Source organism: Neltuma alba, unplaced genomic scaffold (assembly GCF_004799145.2).
Source record: "Neltuma alba isolate B1F8T4 unplaced genomic scaffold, ASM479914v2 tig00002763_pilon, whole genome shotgun sequence".
Classification (NCBI taxonomy): domain Eukaryota; kingdom Viridiplantae; phylum Streptophyta; class Magnoliopsida; order Fabales; family Fabaceae; genus Neltuma; species Neltuma alba.
The window spans coordinates 11,648-31,190 of NW_021633002.1; the positions used below are offsets into that span (position 1 = coordinate 11,648).

A 19,543-nucleotide genomic window follows, 5' to 3' on the forward strand; every position below is an offset into this window, starting at 1 on the left:
TTCACTTGTTCACTTACACTCAACACTTACATTTTGGGTTGTGAATTCTCTTGTGTTTGCCAAATTTGGGTTGTAAATCCATAAAATTTTATTGTAAATCTTCAAATTTCACTTGCTCATTTACACTTAAACACTTGCATTTGGAGTTATGACTTCTATTATGTTATTTGTAAATTGCCTAATTTTTGTTGCAAATTTCTGAATTCCACTTGTAAATTGTCTAATTTCACTTGTTCACTTACATTTGGACTGTTGCGTTTATTTTGTTATATATAGTTTTATTTGCATTTTATGATTGAATGGGTTGCTTGGCTTGGTGGTTACAAGTCTTTTGGTGTGCCAAGGGGTCCTGGGTTCAAACCCTCCCTTGGCCACTTTATTTTAAACAAAAAAACTCCTGCCACCGGAGGTCCCGCCGGAGTTACTGTTCCGGCCACCGGTGACCAGACCCCGACAGCGGCCACCTGAGCGCCGATGGCCGGACCTCCGACCTCCGGTGGCCGGAACAGTAACTCCGGTAAATATTTATTTTTTAATAAAATAAAAAGAGAGAGGTATTATTGTAATCTCACTCTAAAAATTAATATCAGATTGGTCCCTTGGTCCTGCAGTGAGCTTTCAGAAATTTTGAAGCTCTTTGAAATTATTTGTCTTCTGCGTTCCTACAGTGAAATTTCCCCTTTTGAAAATCATAATGGGCAAATGTTATCGGAGGAGATCGCGTTTCTCCCGTTGAAGTAATCGTTGTTCCCGACGCTCCCATAACAAACCGGGGCAGATTAATTCAATTTACCACATATCATCACCCCCTTTCGATTCTCCCCGCGACGTAGCCCCGAATTTTTCCTGCCCCGCGGAGTTTACAGGAGGACTTATCTGTTTGAATCGACAATTCTTGGTCTTGGATTTGGTCCTCTGCTTGTCTCCGCTGGGGATATTTCCTTTTCTTCCTTGGTTTTCAGAATCTTGTATCAGGACATAATTCAGGAACCTGAGGTATTTGTGGAGTGCTGAAACTTGCATGAAATGATCACTATGATTTAGCGGAGATTTTTTCATGCCTTATAGATTAGAGCCAACCTGAATTTTCTTTCTTCATTTTTTCCTTGTTGGATTCACTGTTCTGCTCCATCTGGTTGCCAGAACATATTTCTTAATTTTGGGACGTGCAAGGCATTTGAAACGGAGAAAGATGAAAGTTTTAAATTCTGGGTTTGGCCAAATTTTCCTTCCCATCAAATTTCGTGTTGTCGATGTAAGAAGACATTGGAGTGCACACTTTCTATTCCCCTCACCCTGTCCAGTAGTGTGGATTTTCCCACAAAAAATCTATGACTTTGTTTCATGTCTTATTTCTGTGCAAGTTCCACTAGAGCCTTATGAGGACCGACAGCTTCATTAAATTTATTCTCCTTTAAGTTATGACAAATTCTTGACGATCTCACATGACAGCTATCAATGATTGGAACTTGTTCTTATGTATGAGTCTTCTATTGAATGTTCTATTGGTTTTTAACAATAAAGCTTCTTCATTGAATATATTCTTCTTTCAGTTATGACAAAATTCTTGACAATGTCACTCACTCATATACGAAGACACTGGTGATTGGATCTTGTTCTTTCGGTTGAGTTTTTAATTGAATCGTGTATTGTTTTTTAACAGTGCAGCCATGCAGAGCCAGCTCTTGTGTAGTGGATGTAGGAGCATTTTGCTTTATCCTAGAGGGGCAACCAATGTTTGTTGTGCATTGTGCAACACAGTTACCTCGGTTCCTCCACCTGGTAAGCTCCATTTCCTTTGCTATTATTTCAAAGTTGGAAGTATTTATTTGCTACGTACTCAGGCCACTGGTTACGAAGTGGAAATTGTAAAATAGAAGTAATAATGTGGCTTGCATTTAGATTTTTCACCACTGACCACATATTCATGTTTATGGGATGAGAAAAATAAAGAGAATAGACTGTTATTGCCAAAATATATAGCTATAATGGTTAATGGAAAATGTCTCTAGTCTTCTTATGAGGGGGAAGTATTAAGGGCTCGCTTGGTTACCAGATAGAGTATCAAGAGAATAAAATGATATAGAATAGAATGAAGCTAAAATTTGTTTGGCATGATATCTAAAAGAATGAGGATCTTTATTTTATGTATTTTATTAAATGAAAAAGTTATCAAGAGCAGTATGGTTCATTATGAAACTAATGAAGGCTCGTTCATATGGCCAATAGTCAATAACAGTAGCAATGAGTCTAACTGCCATTAACTTTCCTGTGACAATTACAGATATCATATCAATACTCCCTATGCAATGATTCTGTCCTAATCATACGATAGTACATGAATATTACCTAACACCTATTATAAAATTTATAATCATTTGGTCATAGAGGCTCCTATATCAAGGATTATTTTTAACCCAAGACTTTAAGATGTTAAGTGAAAACTGATGAATAATGATCTCTTAGGAAGAATAATGCTTAAACTTTTAGGGTATTTCATTGTTTCTATGACTTTGACAGTGTTCTGAGGAAGGTTATTTTCATGTTGTCGGTTTGGTGCTCTGCTCATGGCAATTTAAAGGGGTTGTCATTTCAAACGAGACTAAGCTGCTTTGCTACATTTATTTACTTGAATTTTTTAATAGGCGAAGTTTCTCACCCTTCTCTTTGGATTTGGTGTTCTTTGTGAGGATGTCTTATCCTCCTTTCCTCCAAAACATAATTTTATTTTCTATCAAAGTACATTCTACCTTTCACTGTTTAAAATATGTATTATTCACTTTGGAGTGCATGGGAGTAGAAACTAGAAATTCACCATGCAGCCTGCTGGATTTAGCATTTATAATTGGTCAGCCTCTAACTGGATGCTTGCTCAAGTACCTTGGTTTTTCAATTATACTTGCAGGAATTGAAATGTCTCAGCTTTATTGTGGAGGTTGTCGGACATTGCTAATGTACACACGCGGAGCTCCTAGTGTGAGATGTTCTTGCTGTCAAACCGTAAACCTTGCGTCAGGTGCAATATATTTGCTTGTTGCTAGATGTGTGAAGCTTGGTCACATTGCATTGATTATGGGGTGACTACCTTTTGTGTTTCCAGACAGCAGCATTTATACAGAAATCTCATACCTGGGGTGATTTCTTGTTTGTGTCATTGAATTGGCTAAACCCGTTAATCTGTTGATTCTTTCAATTTATCCTTGCTTATTTCCTCTTGTCTACATTATAGAAAAGGATGACTTCAACTCATGCAGCTGTGAAAGCTTGATTTTGATTTCATGTTTAATTGATCGTTATGGAATTTTGAATCTGCTAGCTGAGATTCATGCATAGATGTTAGAAGACAGCTATGGCAATTTTTTTTTTTTTTGGTGACTAAGCCGTGGTACCATTTTGAAGTATTTATAATCAAGTTCAGGGTTTCTTTCTTGCTATTTTTAAAGTATTTTGGCGGCAATAAGGACCGTGAAGTCCTTTGACACTTGATAGGCTTGTGGTGTATGTGGTTAGAATGGGATGAAGAGTTTTTAGTCTGAGGTTCTTCTGCTAAAACTTCTTTGTGAAAACAATATTTGTGAGGCCTCCCTTATAGGTATAAACAAACCTTAAAGGCGATTGGTCCTTGTGGTTTCACAAAAGGATTGGAAGTGTCTTCTGAGCTAATGCGTTGTGTAGTAAATCGGGGTATGAATTGGTTAGGAAGTTAGTGAGGTTAGTTAATTAGGCATCAAGGATTGTAGCCTATAAAAGGGAATAAGAGGGTCATTGTAATCAGGTTTTGGAGTAATAATAATAATAAATTGAATCCTTCTCTTCCCCCCGTCTCTATTCCTCTCTCTTTTCCTTCGTCCTCCCTCTTTCCTATTGTTATTACACAACAATGGGATCAAAGCCACTCCATCCTCGGCAGTAAGGATATGGAGTGGGTTTGGAGCATCACAATGAAGCTAAAAAAAAATGGGGGTATTCTACAAAAAAACCTTGTTAGTGATGATTAATGAGTTAGCAGCCATGTGAGAACTTTGGAACAAAGTGTAAAAAGAAGCCATGTTCTAGATATGTTTTGTTCGGTCAGTTCCCAAGAAGAAAAATGACAGGTTGCGTGAACCATTGGGTTGGCCCATGACGCCGTCAAGACGGATTCTTGGCTTGTTCTTACTAGTGGTCATCAATTGGTTGACAACGGGGCTAATAGGCAAATCATTGCTGGAACTCTGAACTGCACATTACCTACAAGGAGGTATGTCAGGAACAGAATTGCTGATGTGGCCTTGCTTAAATGAGACACCCAAGGCTTGTCTGCTTATGTCTATTGCAGCTTTGATTTGGAGCCCATGAGAGTTTCAAAGTGTCTACCTCTTCAGGCTATTGTAGAAGTAGGTCCTTTGTTGCTATCCATTCCACCTTAGCCATTTGTCCTGGCTCCTTTGCTGCTGCTATCTTTTGCTTTTTTTTGTTGTTGTTTGTGCCCTTTTTCCAACCATCGCTATCTGTTTCTGCTTTTCTGCTGCCACTGTTCATTCCATTCTTTCCCACGGATCCCAGAGTCAAGGTGTATGGATGAGTGTTAATGTGGTGAGGAATGGACCGATCACTTATCATGTTCTTGATATCTTCACAAGCATGGGTTCAACGAAAAGGGGCATATGGACATGTGCTAGGTAGAAGGAATGATTCTCATACACATAGGTCTCTAACTAGGTTGTGTATTCCAGTTTTGTGTGGAAAAGTCAATAACACGGCTGGTAGTCATATGGTGGGAGCCCCCACAAATGGTACTGGTTTCTTAAAGTGAGGAAGAAGGAAAAGGGACGAGGAGGTAGCGGTATAGGTAGCTGTATGGGCCTAAGGATGTGTTAAAGTTGATCAATCTTATAGGCCCAAGTCCAAAAAGGCTAAGTTAGTCATTCCTTCACCATTCAAGAGAAATTTTCGAGATTTTAAAGCCTATGTTCCTCTGTTACTTTCTACAAATTTACACTACTATTGTACTTGAACCTTGAGGGCAAGGAGGGGGGGTATTATTATGTGATAAATAGGGGAGCGTGAGTTAGGATGTCAGTTAGGTTTGTTAATTAGCTATTAGGGACTACACAAAAGGAACAAGAAGGTCATTGTGATCAGGTTTTGGAATAATGATGAATTGAGCCCCTCTCCCCTAGGCACCCTTCCTATTTCCCTTTTACCCTCCCCCCCCGGGGCCATGTTCTCTCTTTCTCATCGTTATTGTTCACCATGATGTTTGTTTAGTTGGTTAGTTGTTTTGCGTTTTTGTTCGTGTTTTGGGTGGATTAAATGCTCTATGGATACATTGAAATTTATTAGCTTATTTTCTCACAAATACATTCGTTTTTACTATAATTATAATTTTATAGATGATGTTGTATGAGTTTGATAATTTTTTTTTTTTTTTGAGCTGAGAGTTTGATAATTATATTTATGGGTTTTTTTAAATTAATATTAATGTATAGTTATTGTGATACATTAATAAATGAAGATTTAAATGCTTTCCGTCATGGTTAGAAGAATATAGGAAGTTTGTGTTGAGAAATTTGAATTGCCTATTAGTCTGAGTTTTGTTTGGCCAATGCTTATCATTATGGCATGTCAAGCCATAATAGAAGAGTCTTGTGTCCACAAAATCCTGTTTCCGATGCTCCAAGATATTTGGTGCTTAAATTAACGTTGATTAGCGTGGTTCACATTTAATTTTAATGCCACGTCCTGTTAAGATGGATTCCTTGTAATATTGTAGTAATTTATGCGCACAATCATATATTTGAATATAGCTGTTTACTGATATACTTTTGGTGGGTTTTGCGTCTGTATCTAAAGCCTCTAATCAACTCGCTCATATGCATTGTGGAAACTGCCGGACTACGCTCATGTATCCATTTGGTGCCCCATCAGTCAAATGTGCAGTTTGTCACTATATTACTAATGTCAGTGTAAGTATATATCAGTTGTTAGAAGCATAAATGTTTGCATTGACTTTCCATTCTCAAATGAAAAAAAAAAAAAGAAAGCTTTGGAAGTTCTAGAACAGAAGTCTGCATTGACCATATGAAGTTTCTGTGGTTTCTTAATTCATCAAGATTTGTATCCCGTCATCTAGACTTCCTAAAGTTGTGATTTATTACTGCATTTTTATATCTGGTTACTTGTCTTCCGAGCCAAGTTTGTTCTGATCACTAATTGTGCCATACATTTTTTTTTAATAGAACTGTGCCATACTTTTAGTCCTTTTAAGATCAATTTGGTTATCATATGTTCTCGATTGGCCAGTAGCCTTCCCATCACATAGTAGATTTACTGTGATGCATGGATTTTCTGTCTTGAACTGGATCTGCATTTACCATAGTTGCGTGTGAGGGTTGAGTTGAAATAATTTTAGGAGTCCGGATCACATGAGAGTATCAACTTATTGGATAATCTGACGACGCTCATCTTGAGATACATTTAGTTGGCCAAAATGATTTGATGGCTGGTGTTTTGCTTAATAGTACTGGCTTGGTCTGGACAGCATACTCTTTTACATAAATAATCTAAATTATGTGCAGCAGGTCAATGCATATCAATGATCAGTCGTTGAAAGCATAGCAGTACTGCATTTCACTTTATCATGAAGATATAATGTTCCTGTGAAAATTTTGTTAAGGAAGTTGATAATTCTGGTATCTAGATTCTATTTCTAATGTCGATCATCTGATTACTCTGGGGAAAAATAAACTCATTTCTGTATTCTTGATCCTTTTGAATTGTTTGTATGAGGCCTTATCACCTTGGTTCCTTGCTTTTATGGCTAAGCTGGACGGGTTGAAGGTTCCAAACGACATTATAAGGCTCTTGAAATATGCAAGTGGAACCAAGACAGTCGCAGAAGTTGACTTCCCGCTGGGGAAGAGACTTTCTTATTTTATTATTTTAAGAGCACTGCGAGCAAAACAGTGGAAAGATGTAAAGCTCACTTGGTGGCCTACAGACTTGCATATACCAAGACATTTGCACCGTTAGCAAAAGAACACAAGCAGAGCTCTGCTGTTCTTGGTTGTGAACTTGGAAGGGCCTTTTCAACAGCTTGACTTTAATTAAGAATGCTTTTCTAAAAGGCATATATGACTCTCCCTCTAGGCTTCTTCAACAAACCAGGGAAGAATAATCAGGCTTGCAAGTTAAACAAGAGTCCTTGTATGGGCTAAAACAATTTCCTAGAATTTGGTTTGAGGTCACGCTGTCTTCAAATATGAATGGAAAAATAATAACAGTTCTAATTCTTTATGTTGATGATATTGGCATAACTGGGGATGATGCAAAAGAGATTAATAGAGTAGAGAAAATACTCGCTACAAAAATTGAGGTGAAAAGACCTTGGACTAATTAGTTACTTCTCAGTATGGAAGTTGCATCATCAAGAAAGGGGATATGCATTTTGCAAAGAAACTATCTTGATCTATTTATTGAAACAAGGATATTAGGTTGCTAGCCAAGTGACACTTGCATAGAGTAGACCAAAAAGAAGGAGACCTGGATAAATTGGTCAAGGAAAGAAAGGTATCCAAGACTTCTCTGTGGATTTATATAAGCCTCACACACTAGATGTGACATTACTTTTGTGGTAAGTATTGCTAGTCAACATATGTATTGTTTGCTTGGTTCAAAGTTTAGAAAACGGACATTTGCCAAACTGAATTAAAGTTTGCCAAAAGCTACTCTGACTTGCATTTACAAAATCAGCTTTTTCATGTGTATTTTCTATTCTGCGAGTGAGCTTGAAATGTAGCCAAACATCGGTTTGGGCAAAAGTCTGTTTTCTAAAAGTTTTTTTTTTGGCTTGGAAAAGTGTAATCCAAATTTAGCCAAGGCAGTGCATCTAGAAGTTGTATATAAGATCCTAAGGTCCCTTAGGAAGAAGACTGCTATTCAAGAAGGGGATTCAAGATAGAAGCATTCACTGATGTTTTCTGGACAGGATTTGTAGATGGTAGAAGATCCATTGCAAGAACAGGATGTTGCACAGTTGCGTGGGGTAATCTGCCTACATGAAAGAGTAAAAAGCAAAAAGCAAAATGTTATTGCTAGAAGCAGTGCAAAAGTGGAATTTGCAAAAATGGAATTTAGGGGAGTAGCCCCAGAAATCTACGAAGTCCAGTGGTTTCAAAGACTATTGAATGAATTATAGGTAGATTTTGCATTGCACAAAGTAATACTGCCACAACAAGGCAGTTCTAAATATATCCCTCAATTCAGTTCAACATGATAAGACCAAACATGTTGAAATAGATAGATATTTCATCAAAGAAAATATTTTAGGTGGAATAGTTTGCTTGACCTACATTCCTGTTGAAGACCAAACTGTAGATATCCATACCAAGGGATTTTCAGAACCAGGTTTTGAAGATTGTATTAGTAAGTTGGACATGATTTGTATCTATGATTGAACCTCAGGGGGAGTGTGGCAAGACTTGTGTTATATTTACATTAAATGCTCTTTATTGTAAATAGTCAAATGATTGGGATCAAATGAGAATCAGATTACGGGAAAAAACTAAAGGGACAGATTAAACATTGTTGCTGGCATCTTTGCTCTGTATTTTCATATATCTCTATAGCTTGTGCAGATTGAAAAATGTCAATGAATTCAACCGTTTGCCCAGATTCTTTTGAATCATCTTCCCTTCTTTCAGCCAATTTAAGATGATAAAAATCATTTCACGAGAGGCTTTTAAATTTTGGTCCCATATTGAAATCATGGACTCGTTCTATCCATGTCCTATTTTCATTTTGGAAATGAATCGAAAGGAAAGGAACACAATGGAAACGAGATCATACATTGTATTTCCTTTCCTTTGGGGTGTCTTAGGAGACGAAAGGCAGGGATAGCAATCAATACTCCAGTGAAGAACTCCAAAGTTGGAGTTTCAGTGTTATACAGGGTTACTTTTTGATCTTTCTTTCTTTTTAATAAAAAAGTATTATACAGCTCAGTACCAAGCTAGATACAGAATCCTTTAGCTTTTTAATCGTTCCTTAATCCAAACAGAGGCTGGGGCCTGATGTCCTAAAAGGGAAAAAAAAAACCATTGGTTAGGGACTCTAATGTAACATGAAGGATATATATGGCTCTGATCCTGAATTCTGTTTATGATCACGATTTTCAGAAACTGAATCTGTAGTGATGGGATCTCGAGACCCTGATTTTCCTTCCGGTGTTTCCATATTTTCCGTTTTTACTTTGTGGGGAAGGATGATTGGGTCATGCGGATGCAGTTTAAGCTTGAGATAAAATTTTGTAAATATGGTATTGGCTTTGAATCTGTGTTATATTTATGATTCTGAAACCATTTACCTGCTTCACCTCCTTCTTCCTCTTTGTAGATGAGCAATGGAAGGATTCCAATTCCTGTCCAGAGACCTAATGGAACAACCAACTCTGGAACATTGCCTTCTATTCCAACTGTATGCGTTTACTTTTTAACTTATGATTATTTGTAGAATGTATTGGCTGTTTTGTATTCTGTTGTCTAATGAATCTGTACCACAGAGCCAAACTGTCCTGGTTGAAAATCCTATGTCTGTTGATGCAAGTGGGAAACTGGTAAATACTCTTCTCGTCCTTGTACTTCCAAACACATGCGCACGCACACAAAATTTGATTTTCCATTCAGGAAAAGAATATTTACTTGGAAGAAATCTAATTGTTACAGGTCAGCAATGTTGTTGTTGGCATTACAGCAGATAAGAAATAATGTCGCTGCATTTTTTTCTTCTGTCGTGAGAGGTTCACAATTTGAGTCATTTTCATAGTGTCAAGCACATGAAGATGGATATTCTTTGTGTATACGATGTTGCTCGCCAATGGTTAAAGAAATCCAAAGCCTGTACTTAATATATGGTTTAGAGTTGTTTCAAGTACATTTATTTCTGTATGTATGGATATCAGGAGTACAAGTGTGAAAAAGGCATCGAATTTGTCATTCTGCGGTTCTCAGGTTTACGTTATTACTGCCTCTGCATTGATAGCCAAACGATTTAGTCTTGGCTTTGGCCATTAAAATGATTTGAGAAGATATAACATTAATACATTATCCAACAATTGCCCCGGCCTTTTGTTTATGGTTATTGCAAATGATAAAATTATTGGAATCTGTCCGCATTATGTGGTAGTTCTATTTACCATCACCAACATCCAAAAGTCACTCCAAAAATTGTTTGATTCCTCAGCAAAATCCAACTAGGGATATAAGAAGGACGGATGTTCTTGATACTTTGATGTGGAGGGACTCGCGACTATCGCTTGTCATTTTTGGTTTGTTAAATTCCGCATCAGAAGACCTCCACATTCACATCGTTGCATTCAGGTGCTTATATTTTTCAGGACGATAAAATTCCATGAATGGTGGATCTCTCCCCTGCTAAATCTCGGTGCAATACAACTTTAGTTAATGGCACTCCGTTATGGCCTTAGTTTTGTTATGCACCAGCACTTTAGTTCCACATCCTCTAACGTATCATCTGCTCTGTAATGTAGTTAAATTCTCACTTGTTAAGGTACCAGTATGGACTTTGCTTAATAAGTTTGTTTCTCTTTCTCTTGTTATCTAACACGAAATTTTATTTTATCAAAAAAAAAAAAAACCTGGCTCTGATTCTCTATCGCAAGTGATGGAGATAAAGAAACGCGCTTACTTTTTTGTCAGGTAAAAGATTTCGCGATGATTTCTAAATGCATTGACAATCTCACTTCTAGTAGTCTTTTTTAATTACCCTTTTGTTTTAATTATAAGACCTCTTTTATAGTTTACAAACAAAGTCTTATAACTAGGATCAGAGACAGTATTATTATAGGACTTCTTTTTTATTGAGTATTGTGTGTGTCTTTGCATGATTTCATCAAACGTCAGAATCCTTAAAAAATTATACAATTTATTTACCAAACTATCAAAATAGCCCCCAACTAAGAAGGTGAAAAAAAAGAAGATAAAGGCGTAAAAATAGATACTCCTCCGGTTCTTAATGTAAGACCCATTTAACTAATTTGATTAGATTAAGGAAGTTAGGTAAGTTAGTTAATTAGAAGAAAAGTGACACATTTTTCCTAAAACACTATACTCATCTTTTTTAATACCTCATTTCCCTCTTTATTTGATTATGTTGAGAGAGTATCTGTAAGGGTAATTTAGAGAAAATTGATAAATATTATAAATGGGTATTATATTTAGGACCAAAACCAACTTAATAATTGAGTCCTATATTAAGGACCGGAGGAGTATAATTTTTTTGTCCAAATGCGTCAAACATTGCCTTTTTTTTTTTTTAAAGGTGCAACACAAGCAATCCCAACATAAAGCAACTAGAAACAAAGCCCACATAGAAAACAAAAGAAACCCCGTTGATCCTTCAAAATGCTACTTGTGCGACTGGATAAGCCCATAGCTCATCATGCAGACCAAAGTCTGGGATGCTGTGTGCTGAGTTTGCAGGAATACAATATCTCGTTGAAGTTGCAAATTAATTTGAAGTTCGAAGACACCTAGATGTGAGGGATTACAATTAAATGAAAATGTGAAAATGCCACATTGTCCCTCAAATACTCACCCTGCTTCACCCTCCCCGACCCGTTTGAAATAGCTTATACGAAGATTTTTAATCGTAATTTACAAAATACGAGGTAAATATATGAGAATAATTTTATCTTGGCTTACGTGAAACATATTTATAAGTGATTTTAATTACGATGACAAACAGGGCCTGTGTTCTCCCTATTAATCCCTAGCTCTCATCTTCTTCGATGAATTTCCCTGCTATGATAGTGCCCTTTACAAGCAAAGGATTCCAACTACAGAGGCATGTTTGTCTCTCTCTCTTTCTCTCATTTTATGAGAATCCAAAGAGAGGATGGTGGAATCTGAGGATCCCAATCGTGGGGTTGGTGAAACATCCCCTGACTTGTTGGAAAAAATATGTCATGGCTTTTGCTTTTTGGATTTTTTTTGCTAGTGTCATTAATTCCTACACTTCATTTGAATTTTTTTCTGGCAAAACATTTGTGTATGAGGTTATTAAATTAATGAAATATTTGTTCCTAGTCGTGACTTCAATGGTGGGATAACGTTCAGGTCAGGGTTTCATCTTACTTTCTGCCTCTCAAATTTAATTTGATGTGCAATGCATGAAAAGAATAATGACGATGTGCGATGTTTCCTTTTCATGCCTAAACAAAGAATTAGTGGTGGCTTGTTTTGTGTTCTGTTGTGGACGTGGGGGGAGATATAACGGTTTGGGATGGGAGGCTTTCAAGTTGTGTCAAGTAGTGTCTTGTTGCCTAAGGATGTGCTTGGTAGTAATAGGCATTTTTATCAAAAATTTTCCCAACTTGCATTCCTCTCATCTTTCCTCATCAGCAAACCAAACCTTTCTTGTTTCTTATTACTATACAAGAGAGTATTTTACAGCTTATATATATAATCCGTGACAACATTATCAGATGCAAAAGAGGATGAATGGATACCTACCCCCTAGAGCGAGGTGGAAGTCCATCCACCTTGCCTCCATCCATCCCAGCTCATTTTGGTCTTCATCCTTTGTTCCCATTCATCTTTATTTCTTCATTCCTTCCAATCTGAATACTCCGTTGGTGTCAGCACTTACAAAATAAATAGTTAATATGAGTCATGTGATAAGGACGCTGTCTTTGAGAGCTATTCTACAACCACTGGTAGATAAGGATGCGGCACTCTCCAGGATTAAATGGATCTTTCTTTTAAAACAAGATGAGCAAAACAGTAAAAGGTAATGGTAAATTTAGTAGGTAGAAGAACACACAGGAGGGGGAAAGAGAGGAGCTGAAAAAATCTAAGCAGTGTGTTTGCACTCCTGGCCAATGCCCTTTATATAGGCTCCAAGATATGAATGTTGGCACCCATAATGGCATAACATTCAATGGTCGGTTTTTTCATTGAATTCAAATCAAATATTTGAATTGATGATTATATTATCCAAATAGTGGCAATAAAGTGGGTTTCATAATGCATTGAAATGGTTTATGATTTAACTGTTTGGTATTTTGAAACCTTTGAGATATTAAGACTATAAAAACCGTTCATGATTATAGAGCTTTAACACTTTGAGATCATTGAAATAATTTGATTGGAATCAAAACCTTTAATGCATTAAAACCATGGACATCCATTGAAGGTTTTTATTGTTCCATCTTTAAGGCATTAAAACTATTCAATATTCAGTTTTTCTTCATTAATACTGTCAATAAATATTATTTTGATATGCTCTTTTATTTCAAAATAATATTTGAATTTTCACAAAATCCTCATTAAGAATGTGCTCATTCTAGCTCCCACATTACCAATTAATGTGATGCCTTTTCTTTGACACACCTACACAAATATTACAACATACTCAATCATGAAAGAACTTGCATGAGAAAAAAAAAGAAAGACATCAATGTAAAGACTTAAAAGAAATTTTGGAGAAATGAGAAATCAAAACATGAATCAAGCATGACCTTCTTGGATCTTTATACTTTAGAAAATAGGAAAAAGAAGGAGGGGAGAACGAAAACAAAGAGGAGAAGAGAAAACATGGGTATAAATGAAGAGAAGATAAGAACACAAATCCTAAAAAAAACCTAACCATATGCCTCTCTCATTGCGCTTCACAAACTTCACAGTAGATGCACAAGGAACCTTCCTTCGATTCCCGTTGATGACAAATCAAAAGAGCTTAGATTTCCTATTAAAAAAAAACCTATTTTAGCAAAGGGAAAGCCGAAAAAGGTGAAGAGACAGAAAGGGAGAGTTGAGATGCTAGGCTAAATGCATAAGAAGGGAGCATTGAGGGGTGGTAGGAAGTAGAGATTGATGAATCACCGATGGAGGGTGAGAGATATGAGATGTAAGGGGATTAGGTCTGAATTAATAGAAATAAAAAAATGATTAAGGTATTTCAACTTTTAAATTCAAATTTCAAAATTTATTAGTATGTCACAAAGCCCAAGATTTGTTTCCTTAAACCATCTATATCATCCAAGTTGAATCACATAGACCTCATATATTATTTGTCCAAACCACAAACACATCATTAATGGTACTGCGTTTGGATTCTCTCCTTTACCTATTTTATTTGTTGCTCCTCTTTTTCTTTAAAACTACATTGTTTAATGTTTTGTACCTGTAAGCAAATTTAGGGTACGGTTTTGGTGCTCAGCACCATGATGAGTACCAAAAACTCATCATCTGTGCACTCTTTTATTTAAAAGACAGATGATCTTGGTTGTTCGTGAAGTTTAATCTTAGCCATTTATTTTTTATTTCGTTATATCTTGTTAGATACTTAAATCCCATTTTATGCAAAAAAATAAAACAAGAAAAACTTAAATCCCTCTTCAATGTCTTTTTGCTCTTCCTTGTCTCATATCGGCAGTCTGAATTTAGAAACCTCTGTCGGTGGTGTCGGCTCTCATGAGGACTCTCATAATCTAGCTTGATTCCATGAAAGGAAGAGTGCAGCCATAAAAAATTTTTTCACCTGCAACTTCATTCAAAGCTTTATGGTGAGTTTTTATTCTTCTTGTCTTCTATCTAATTTTGTGCTAGAATTATTCTTATGAATTTTTTCAAACTCAATTTTAAATTGTTGATTTGTGTTTCCTGAATCTTCAACTGCATTCTTGTCAATTCTATTATGCTAGATTTTACAACTTGCAAGTCTATGATGGTGGTGCCAAACAAGTCATCAGTCAATTTTCATTTGTTGTAAAAGGTTTCAATCATCGTTATTCGCTGTCTTAAGGGGTATGTTGATGCAATAGCTTTTTAGTCTTTCATTTTCAATGAAGTTACCTTATTGACATGGCTGATACTCATTTCTACTAGAGTCTTACCGGCATGATTCTTGAAGTTTCTAGCCATTCTGCATGGCCTTAAAAATCAGCCGAGACAGAAAGTTGCTTGCCACCTTTCAATTTTCTATCCCCCATACCTTTCAAATTCCACGAAAAGGGTGACATGGGTAAGCATTCACATAGTATTGAGAATCTGCTGGGATTGATTTTTATTGCTAAATTTAGGAATAAGATGCTCTATGGTACACGGATGATTAATTTCCCAAATGCCTGGAAGTCCTATTTAGATGTCTAGATTTAATAAATATAGGAATGATGTGTGTGTCTGTATTGTTATATTTATATGAAGCTCAAATATTTATAATCGGTTTTGAAGTATTGAAGAAATAAGTAGCAGCACTTTTGCTAGTTATCTCTAAAGTTAATCACTATAAATAGGACAATGTTCCTTGCTAAATCGAAGAGGTATGATGATTGTGGCTGCTATATCTAGTCCAATGTTTATTACTAACTTTATTCTCTATATTAAGTCCATAGCTGTTTCTTTTGTGTGTGAATAAGTGACTCTGTATCAATACTTTTTTTTCCTGAGACATCATCAATGCAAGTGATTGATATGTTTTAACTTTAAGCAGGTGCTTATTATATTTGTTTACTCATTGATTAACAGATCCATAATAGTTGGTAAGATATATTTGCTTCTAATAATGTCAAATGCTACATGATAAACACACTAATCTCATTAGATATTGGCATTCTTTTGAACTATATAGTTTGACATGAATTGCTCTAGAGTGGCTAAATAAATGGCACTAACTTCACCTAAGTTGCTTCAACTTAACAAACAAAAAGGTGCAGTGAAGGATGGAAATTGATTTGCAGGCACAGGGTTGAAGCAAAGCAAGTGCCATCCTACAAAAATTTCTCCTTTAAGTTGTGCAAAAGTTCAGAGAGTGTTCATTGCAGCCTACAAAACAAGCAAAGCAAATTGTCTCCAAAAGCCAAGACTTGTCTTCATGAGCAATATGAAGTTGTAAAGTAGTTAGGTGAAAACTGTAAAATAGTCTTCAAAAGCCAAAAAGAGTCCAGTGTGTATTTTACTCTCCTCAATGAAGAAGATATAACATGTCAAGTTTGTCAGGAGTTTGAAATGTACAAAGACTGGTTATATCCAAAAGAAATTGTATATGACATTATTGAAATGAATAAAATGCTATTTCTATGCAAATTGGGTGCATATATTGATAAAGCCCAATTTTTATTTATTTTATCCCACATTAATTCAGGATTTAAATGATAATTTTGGGCTTAATTGGATTTTTATGCATAATTGGATTAATTAGTTGATTTTTGGATTTTGCAGAAAATTTGAGTTTTTGGATTAAAAATATAGATATTTTGTGATTTCCTATTTTTGACTTAGAATTAATTTTTCTAGGAAGACAAGTCTCATATTTTTAGAAAGATTATTTTTAAAAAGTTTTGCAATTTCTTGCCTAATTTTTGTGCATATCTGATATTTAATTTTTGATTATATTTGGATATAATCTACATTAATGGATGCACTTAAATTCTTGTAGGTCAAGAAAAAACATATAGGAAATCCAATGGTGCAAGATTGTTTCTTGGGATTCAAGCACAATCCAATAGCTAATATCAAGTGGGTCAATTAATTATTAATGGGCTTGAGTTTTGAATCCAAGAGAATTTCCTTTTCTCCCATTAAAATAATCCCTTCAGCCTACGCCTAGCATCAGGCTTTTCCATCTCCATAGAGACGCACAGACCATTCAACGTGAATTAGTTTGACAACGCGTTCTTTGATTCACCCAACAATTATTATCACCTCTCATCATCATCAATTCACGTCTCTTCCTTGGCCAAATTCTCATCCACACCACATCATTCATGGCTATGGCATCTAACAATTTTCGAGGAGGAGACATTTTGATGGATGCTTAAGCTTGTTAGGGAGACAACTTGGAAGGAGCATGGAAGAGACTTGAGCTTTGGGCTAGCACTTGAAAACCATAAGGGAGTGATGTTCCATTTATCTTTTTAATTCCAGGACTTGAAATTATTTAGTTTTAGATAATTTTAAGTTGTAATTTTGTGAGACAATTTAGTTCTAGATTGTCATCTTTATGCTTGGATTGGATTGATATTTGGATTTCATTTGTTTTGAGACACTTGTTGGAATTTATGTTTAGAATCTTTGCATTGTTAATTGAATTTATAATTGAGTTTTCATTATGAGTTTAATTATCAATGTGGTTCGAATTGCAAAATTTGGGTTCTTTTGCCTCTTAATTGTTTAATTAAGTTGGCTAATTGTCTGATTGTTTAATTGGATAATTTCAAACATACTTTCCAGAATTAATCTGAGTTATTTTCATTGGTTTTAATAAGTTTAATTAACCAACCTTATACTATTATGAGTTCTCTAATAGTTTAAGGGTTTGTGAAATTGAGGGTTCCTTTGTTTCAAATAGGTGATTAAGTTTATTAATTCTACTCTCTTATCACTTTTCTTTGGTCTAATTAACTGATTAAGGCTATGAAGGTTAAATCCATGTGAATCCTAAGTTGTCCCCTCTACCTTACCGAAGAGAACTTTTCAATTTTCACTTGTAAATTTTTTTGCTTTTTAGTCAATTTTCTTTATTTATCATTTTAATTTTTCCAAAAAAAATCCCTCCAAAAATTGCATTGCATTTATTTATTTAATTTAATTTTCATATAGATTTTAGGACATTTGCATTTTCTATTTAGAATTAGAATTTTGCATTTTAGTTTAGGTCCAATTTATTGCATTTCTTTTATCACCTGAATTTTTACCTAAAAAAACCCATAAATTGCTCATTGGAAGTAATGACTTAGGTCGATCCTGAACTACAAATTAATTGGGACTTAGTTTAATTGAGTGCTTTAACGACAAAAGCATCATCATATATTTTTATATTCATTACCTTGAATGTAGTTTAGCACAAGATCTATGGCTTCAAGTGATGGAATTGCAGTATCTTGTGCCTACATTTGCAAATGTCAATGGCTATGACATCAAAATATGATAGCTGTATATAACACTTAATAGTAATCAATTTATTGATTGATACCATCAAAAAACTAGTATATGACAATGGCTGGGATGCTGAGGTTGCAAAACCATGTTATGCTAGAGAGACTAAGAATGAAAATGTTGAATATTGTGTTTGTTCAAGTTGTGTTGAAATTATTGAAACCCGAGTTTGGGTATATTTCATTTGTGATGAAGCCTCTCTGTTTTTTTCCCCCCTCTTAGATGGCTTCTTAGATGATGAAGCCCCTTAAGAATCCTACAAGAAATAAATACAAATATGAATAAGTATTAGTTTTCTTTCTTTACATATAGAATAAATTTCATTAGGGGTGTTCACAGGACAGGACAGGACTTTTGTCCCGTGTCCTGTCTCGTCCCACTGGGACGGAACCGAGACGGGACCGAGACGTCCCGTCCCTCTTTTTTTTTCCCCTATGGTTTTGGACCTTTTTTATTGGGCTATGGATTGTTTTTTTTTTGGCCTTGAAATAATTTGCTTTGAACCAACTGCAAGCGAAGCAGCAAAGGTTCAGTTTCTGCACTTTCGACGCCGCCGGGGAGAGAGACCGGATTGCTAGTTTGCCAGAGGGACACAACGACTTCAGTCCTCAGTCACAGAGCTATCTGAAATGGCATATGAGCATCTCGGCGGCGAGGAGAGTTACAAGCTGTCAACTAAGGAGTCGGACAACGATGAGCTATGGAGGCTGGAGAACGCGAGGCCAAGATCTGGACTGGAAAATTTAGGAATGGCCGAATGGTTTTAGAAAAATAATTCCACTGCCAATCAACCTGATTCTGGAATTTAGACGCAAAGAAAATGCTAAAAAGTAAGCATCTGTCCATCCTCGAATTCTGGCGAAGGCATTTAGAATCATGGTGACGGGCTCACAGGGTTAGAGCTGGCGATTGCGGGGAGACAGACAGGGTGAGAATGAGCGACGCAATCAAAGACTTCAGAGACAGTAGAGCGAAGGTAAGAAGGAATGATAGCTGCAACAGCAAGGGAAGAAGAAAACACGCGACGTGGGGATATTTATAAATGGCGAGATCATTACACGGTGACAGAGAACAGAGTAGAGCGAAGGCAAGAAGTTCACGGCCGGTGATGCACGACGGCGGGGAGACTAACATAATCAGACTTTTAGAGCAAAGGCGAGAAGGAGTTCGTAGAGTGAGAACTGGAGGCGAGGAGGAGGCCGAGAGCAAGATGGATTCATGGGCATCTGTTTTTCTTAATATTTTAACATTTGCAAATATTTTTTATTAAATTATATATCCCAAGACGGGACCGGGACGGGACAACCTCGTCCTGTGTCCCGGTCAAGATTTTGTCCCGTCCCAGAAATTTTTTTGTCCCATCCCGTCCCGTACCAAAGTGATCGGGACCAGGACGGACTTGCCGGGACGGGACAATTTGAACACTCCTAAATTTTCTTACCTTTGGTTCAACTTTTCTTCTTTTTTGTCGATTCTTCTCTTTCTAACCTTTCAAACATCTCTTTCTAAATTTTCCATCTCCTTTTTTTGAATTTGTTAGACATTTTGTTAGGGGTGAACAAAACCGAAAACCGAACCGAACCGAACTCAATTCGGTTATTTCGGTT

The 19,543-nt window shown here is 36.1% G+C and overlaps 1 protein-coding gene across 2 annotated transcripts; it reads left to right on the forward strand.

Annotated features, from left to right (window-relative positions):
* The first annotated feature begins 753 nt into the window (after nt 1-753).
* LOC114737282 (protein LSD1) lies at nt 754-10,093 on the forward strand. 2 transcript variants are annotated; one of them, XM_028925194.1, is made up of 7 exons: nt 754-996; nt 1,664-1,782; nt 2,906-3,016; nt 5,836-5,948; nt 9,376-9,456; nt 9,542-9,595; nt 9,705-10,093. In XM_028925194.1, exons 2-7 carry the CDS (start codon nt 1,671-1,673, stop codon nt 9,744-9,746), a joined length of 513 nt encoding a protein of 170 aa, XP_028781027.1. In that variant the 5' UTR covers nt 754-996; nt 1,664-1,670; the 3' UTR covers nt 9,747-10,093. The 2 variants fall into 2 exon arrangements, with proteins under 2 accessions (XP_028781027.1, XP_028781036.1); XM_028925203.1 differs by having other exon boundaries at nt 815-996; nt 1,669-1,782; nt 9,705-9,868.
* The last annotated feature ends 9,450 nt before the right edge of the window (nt 10,094-19,543 follow it).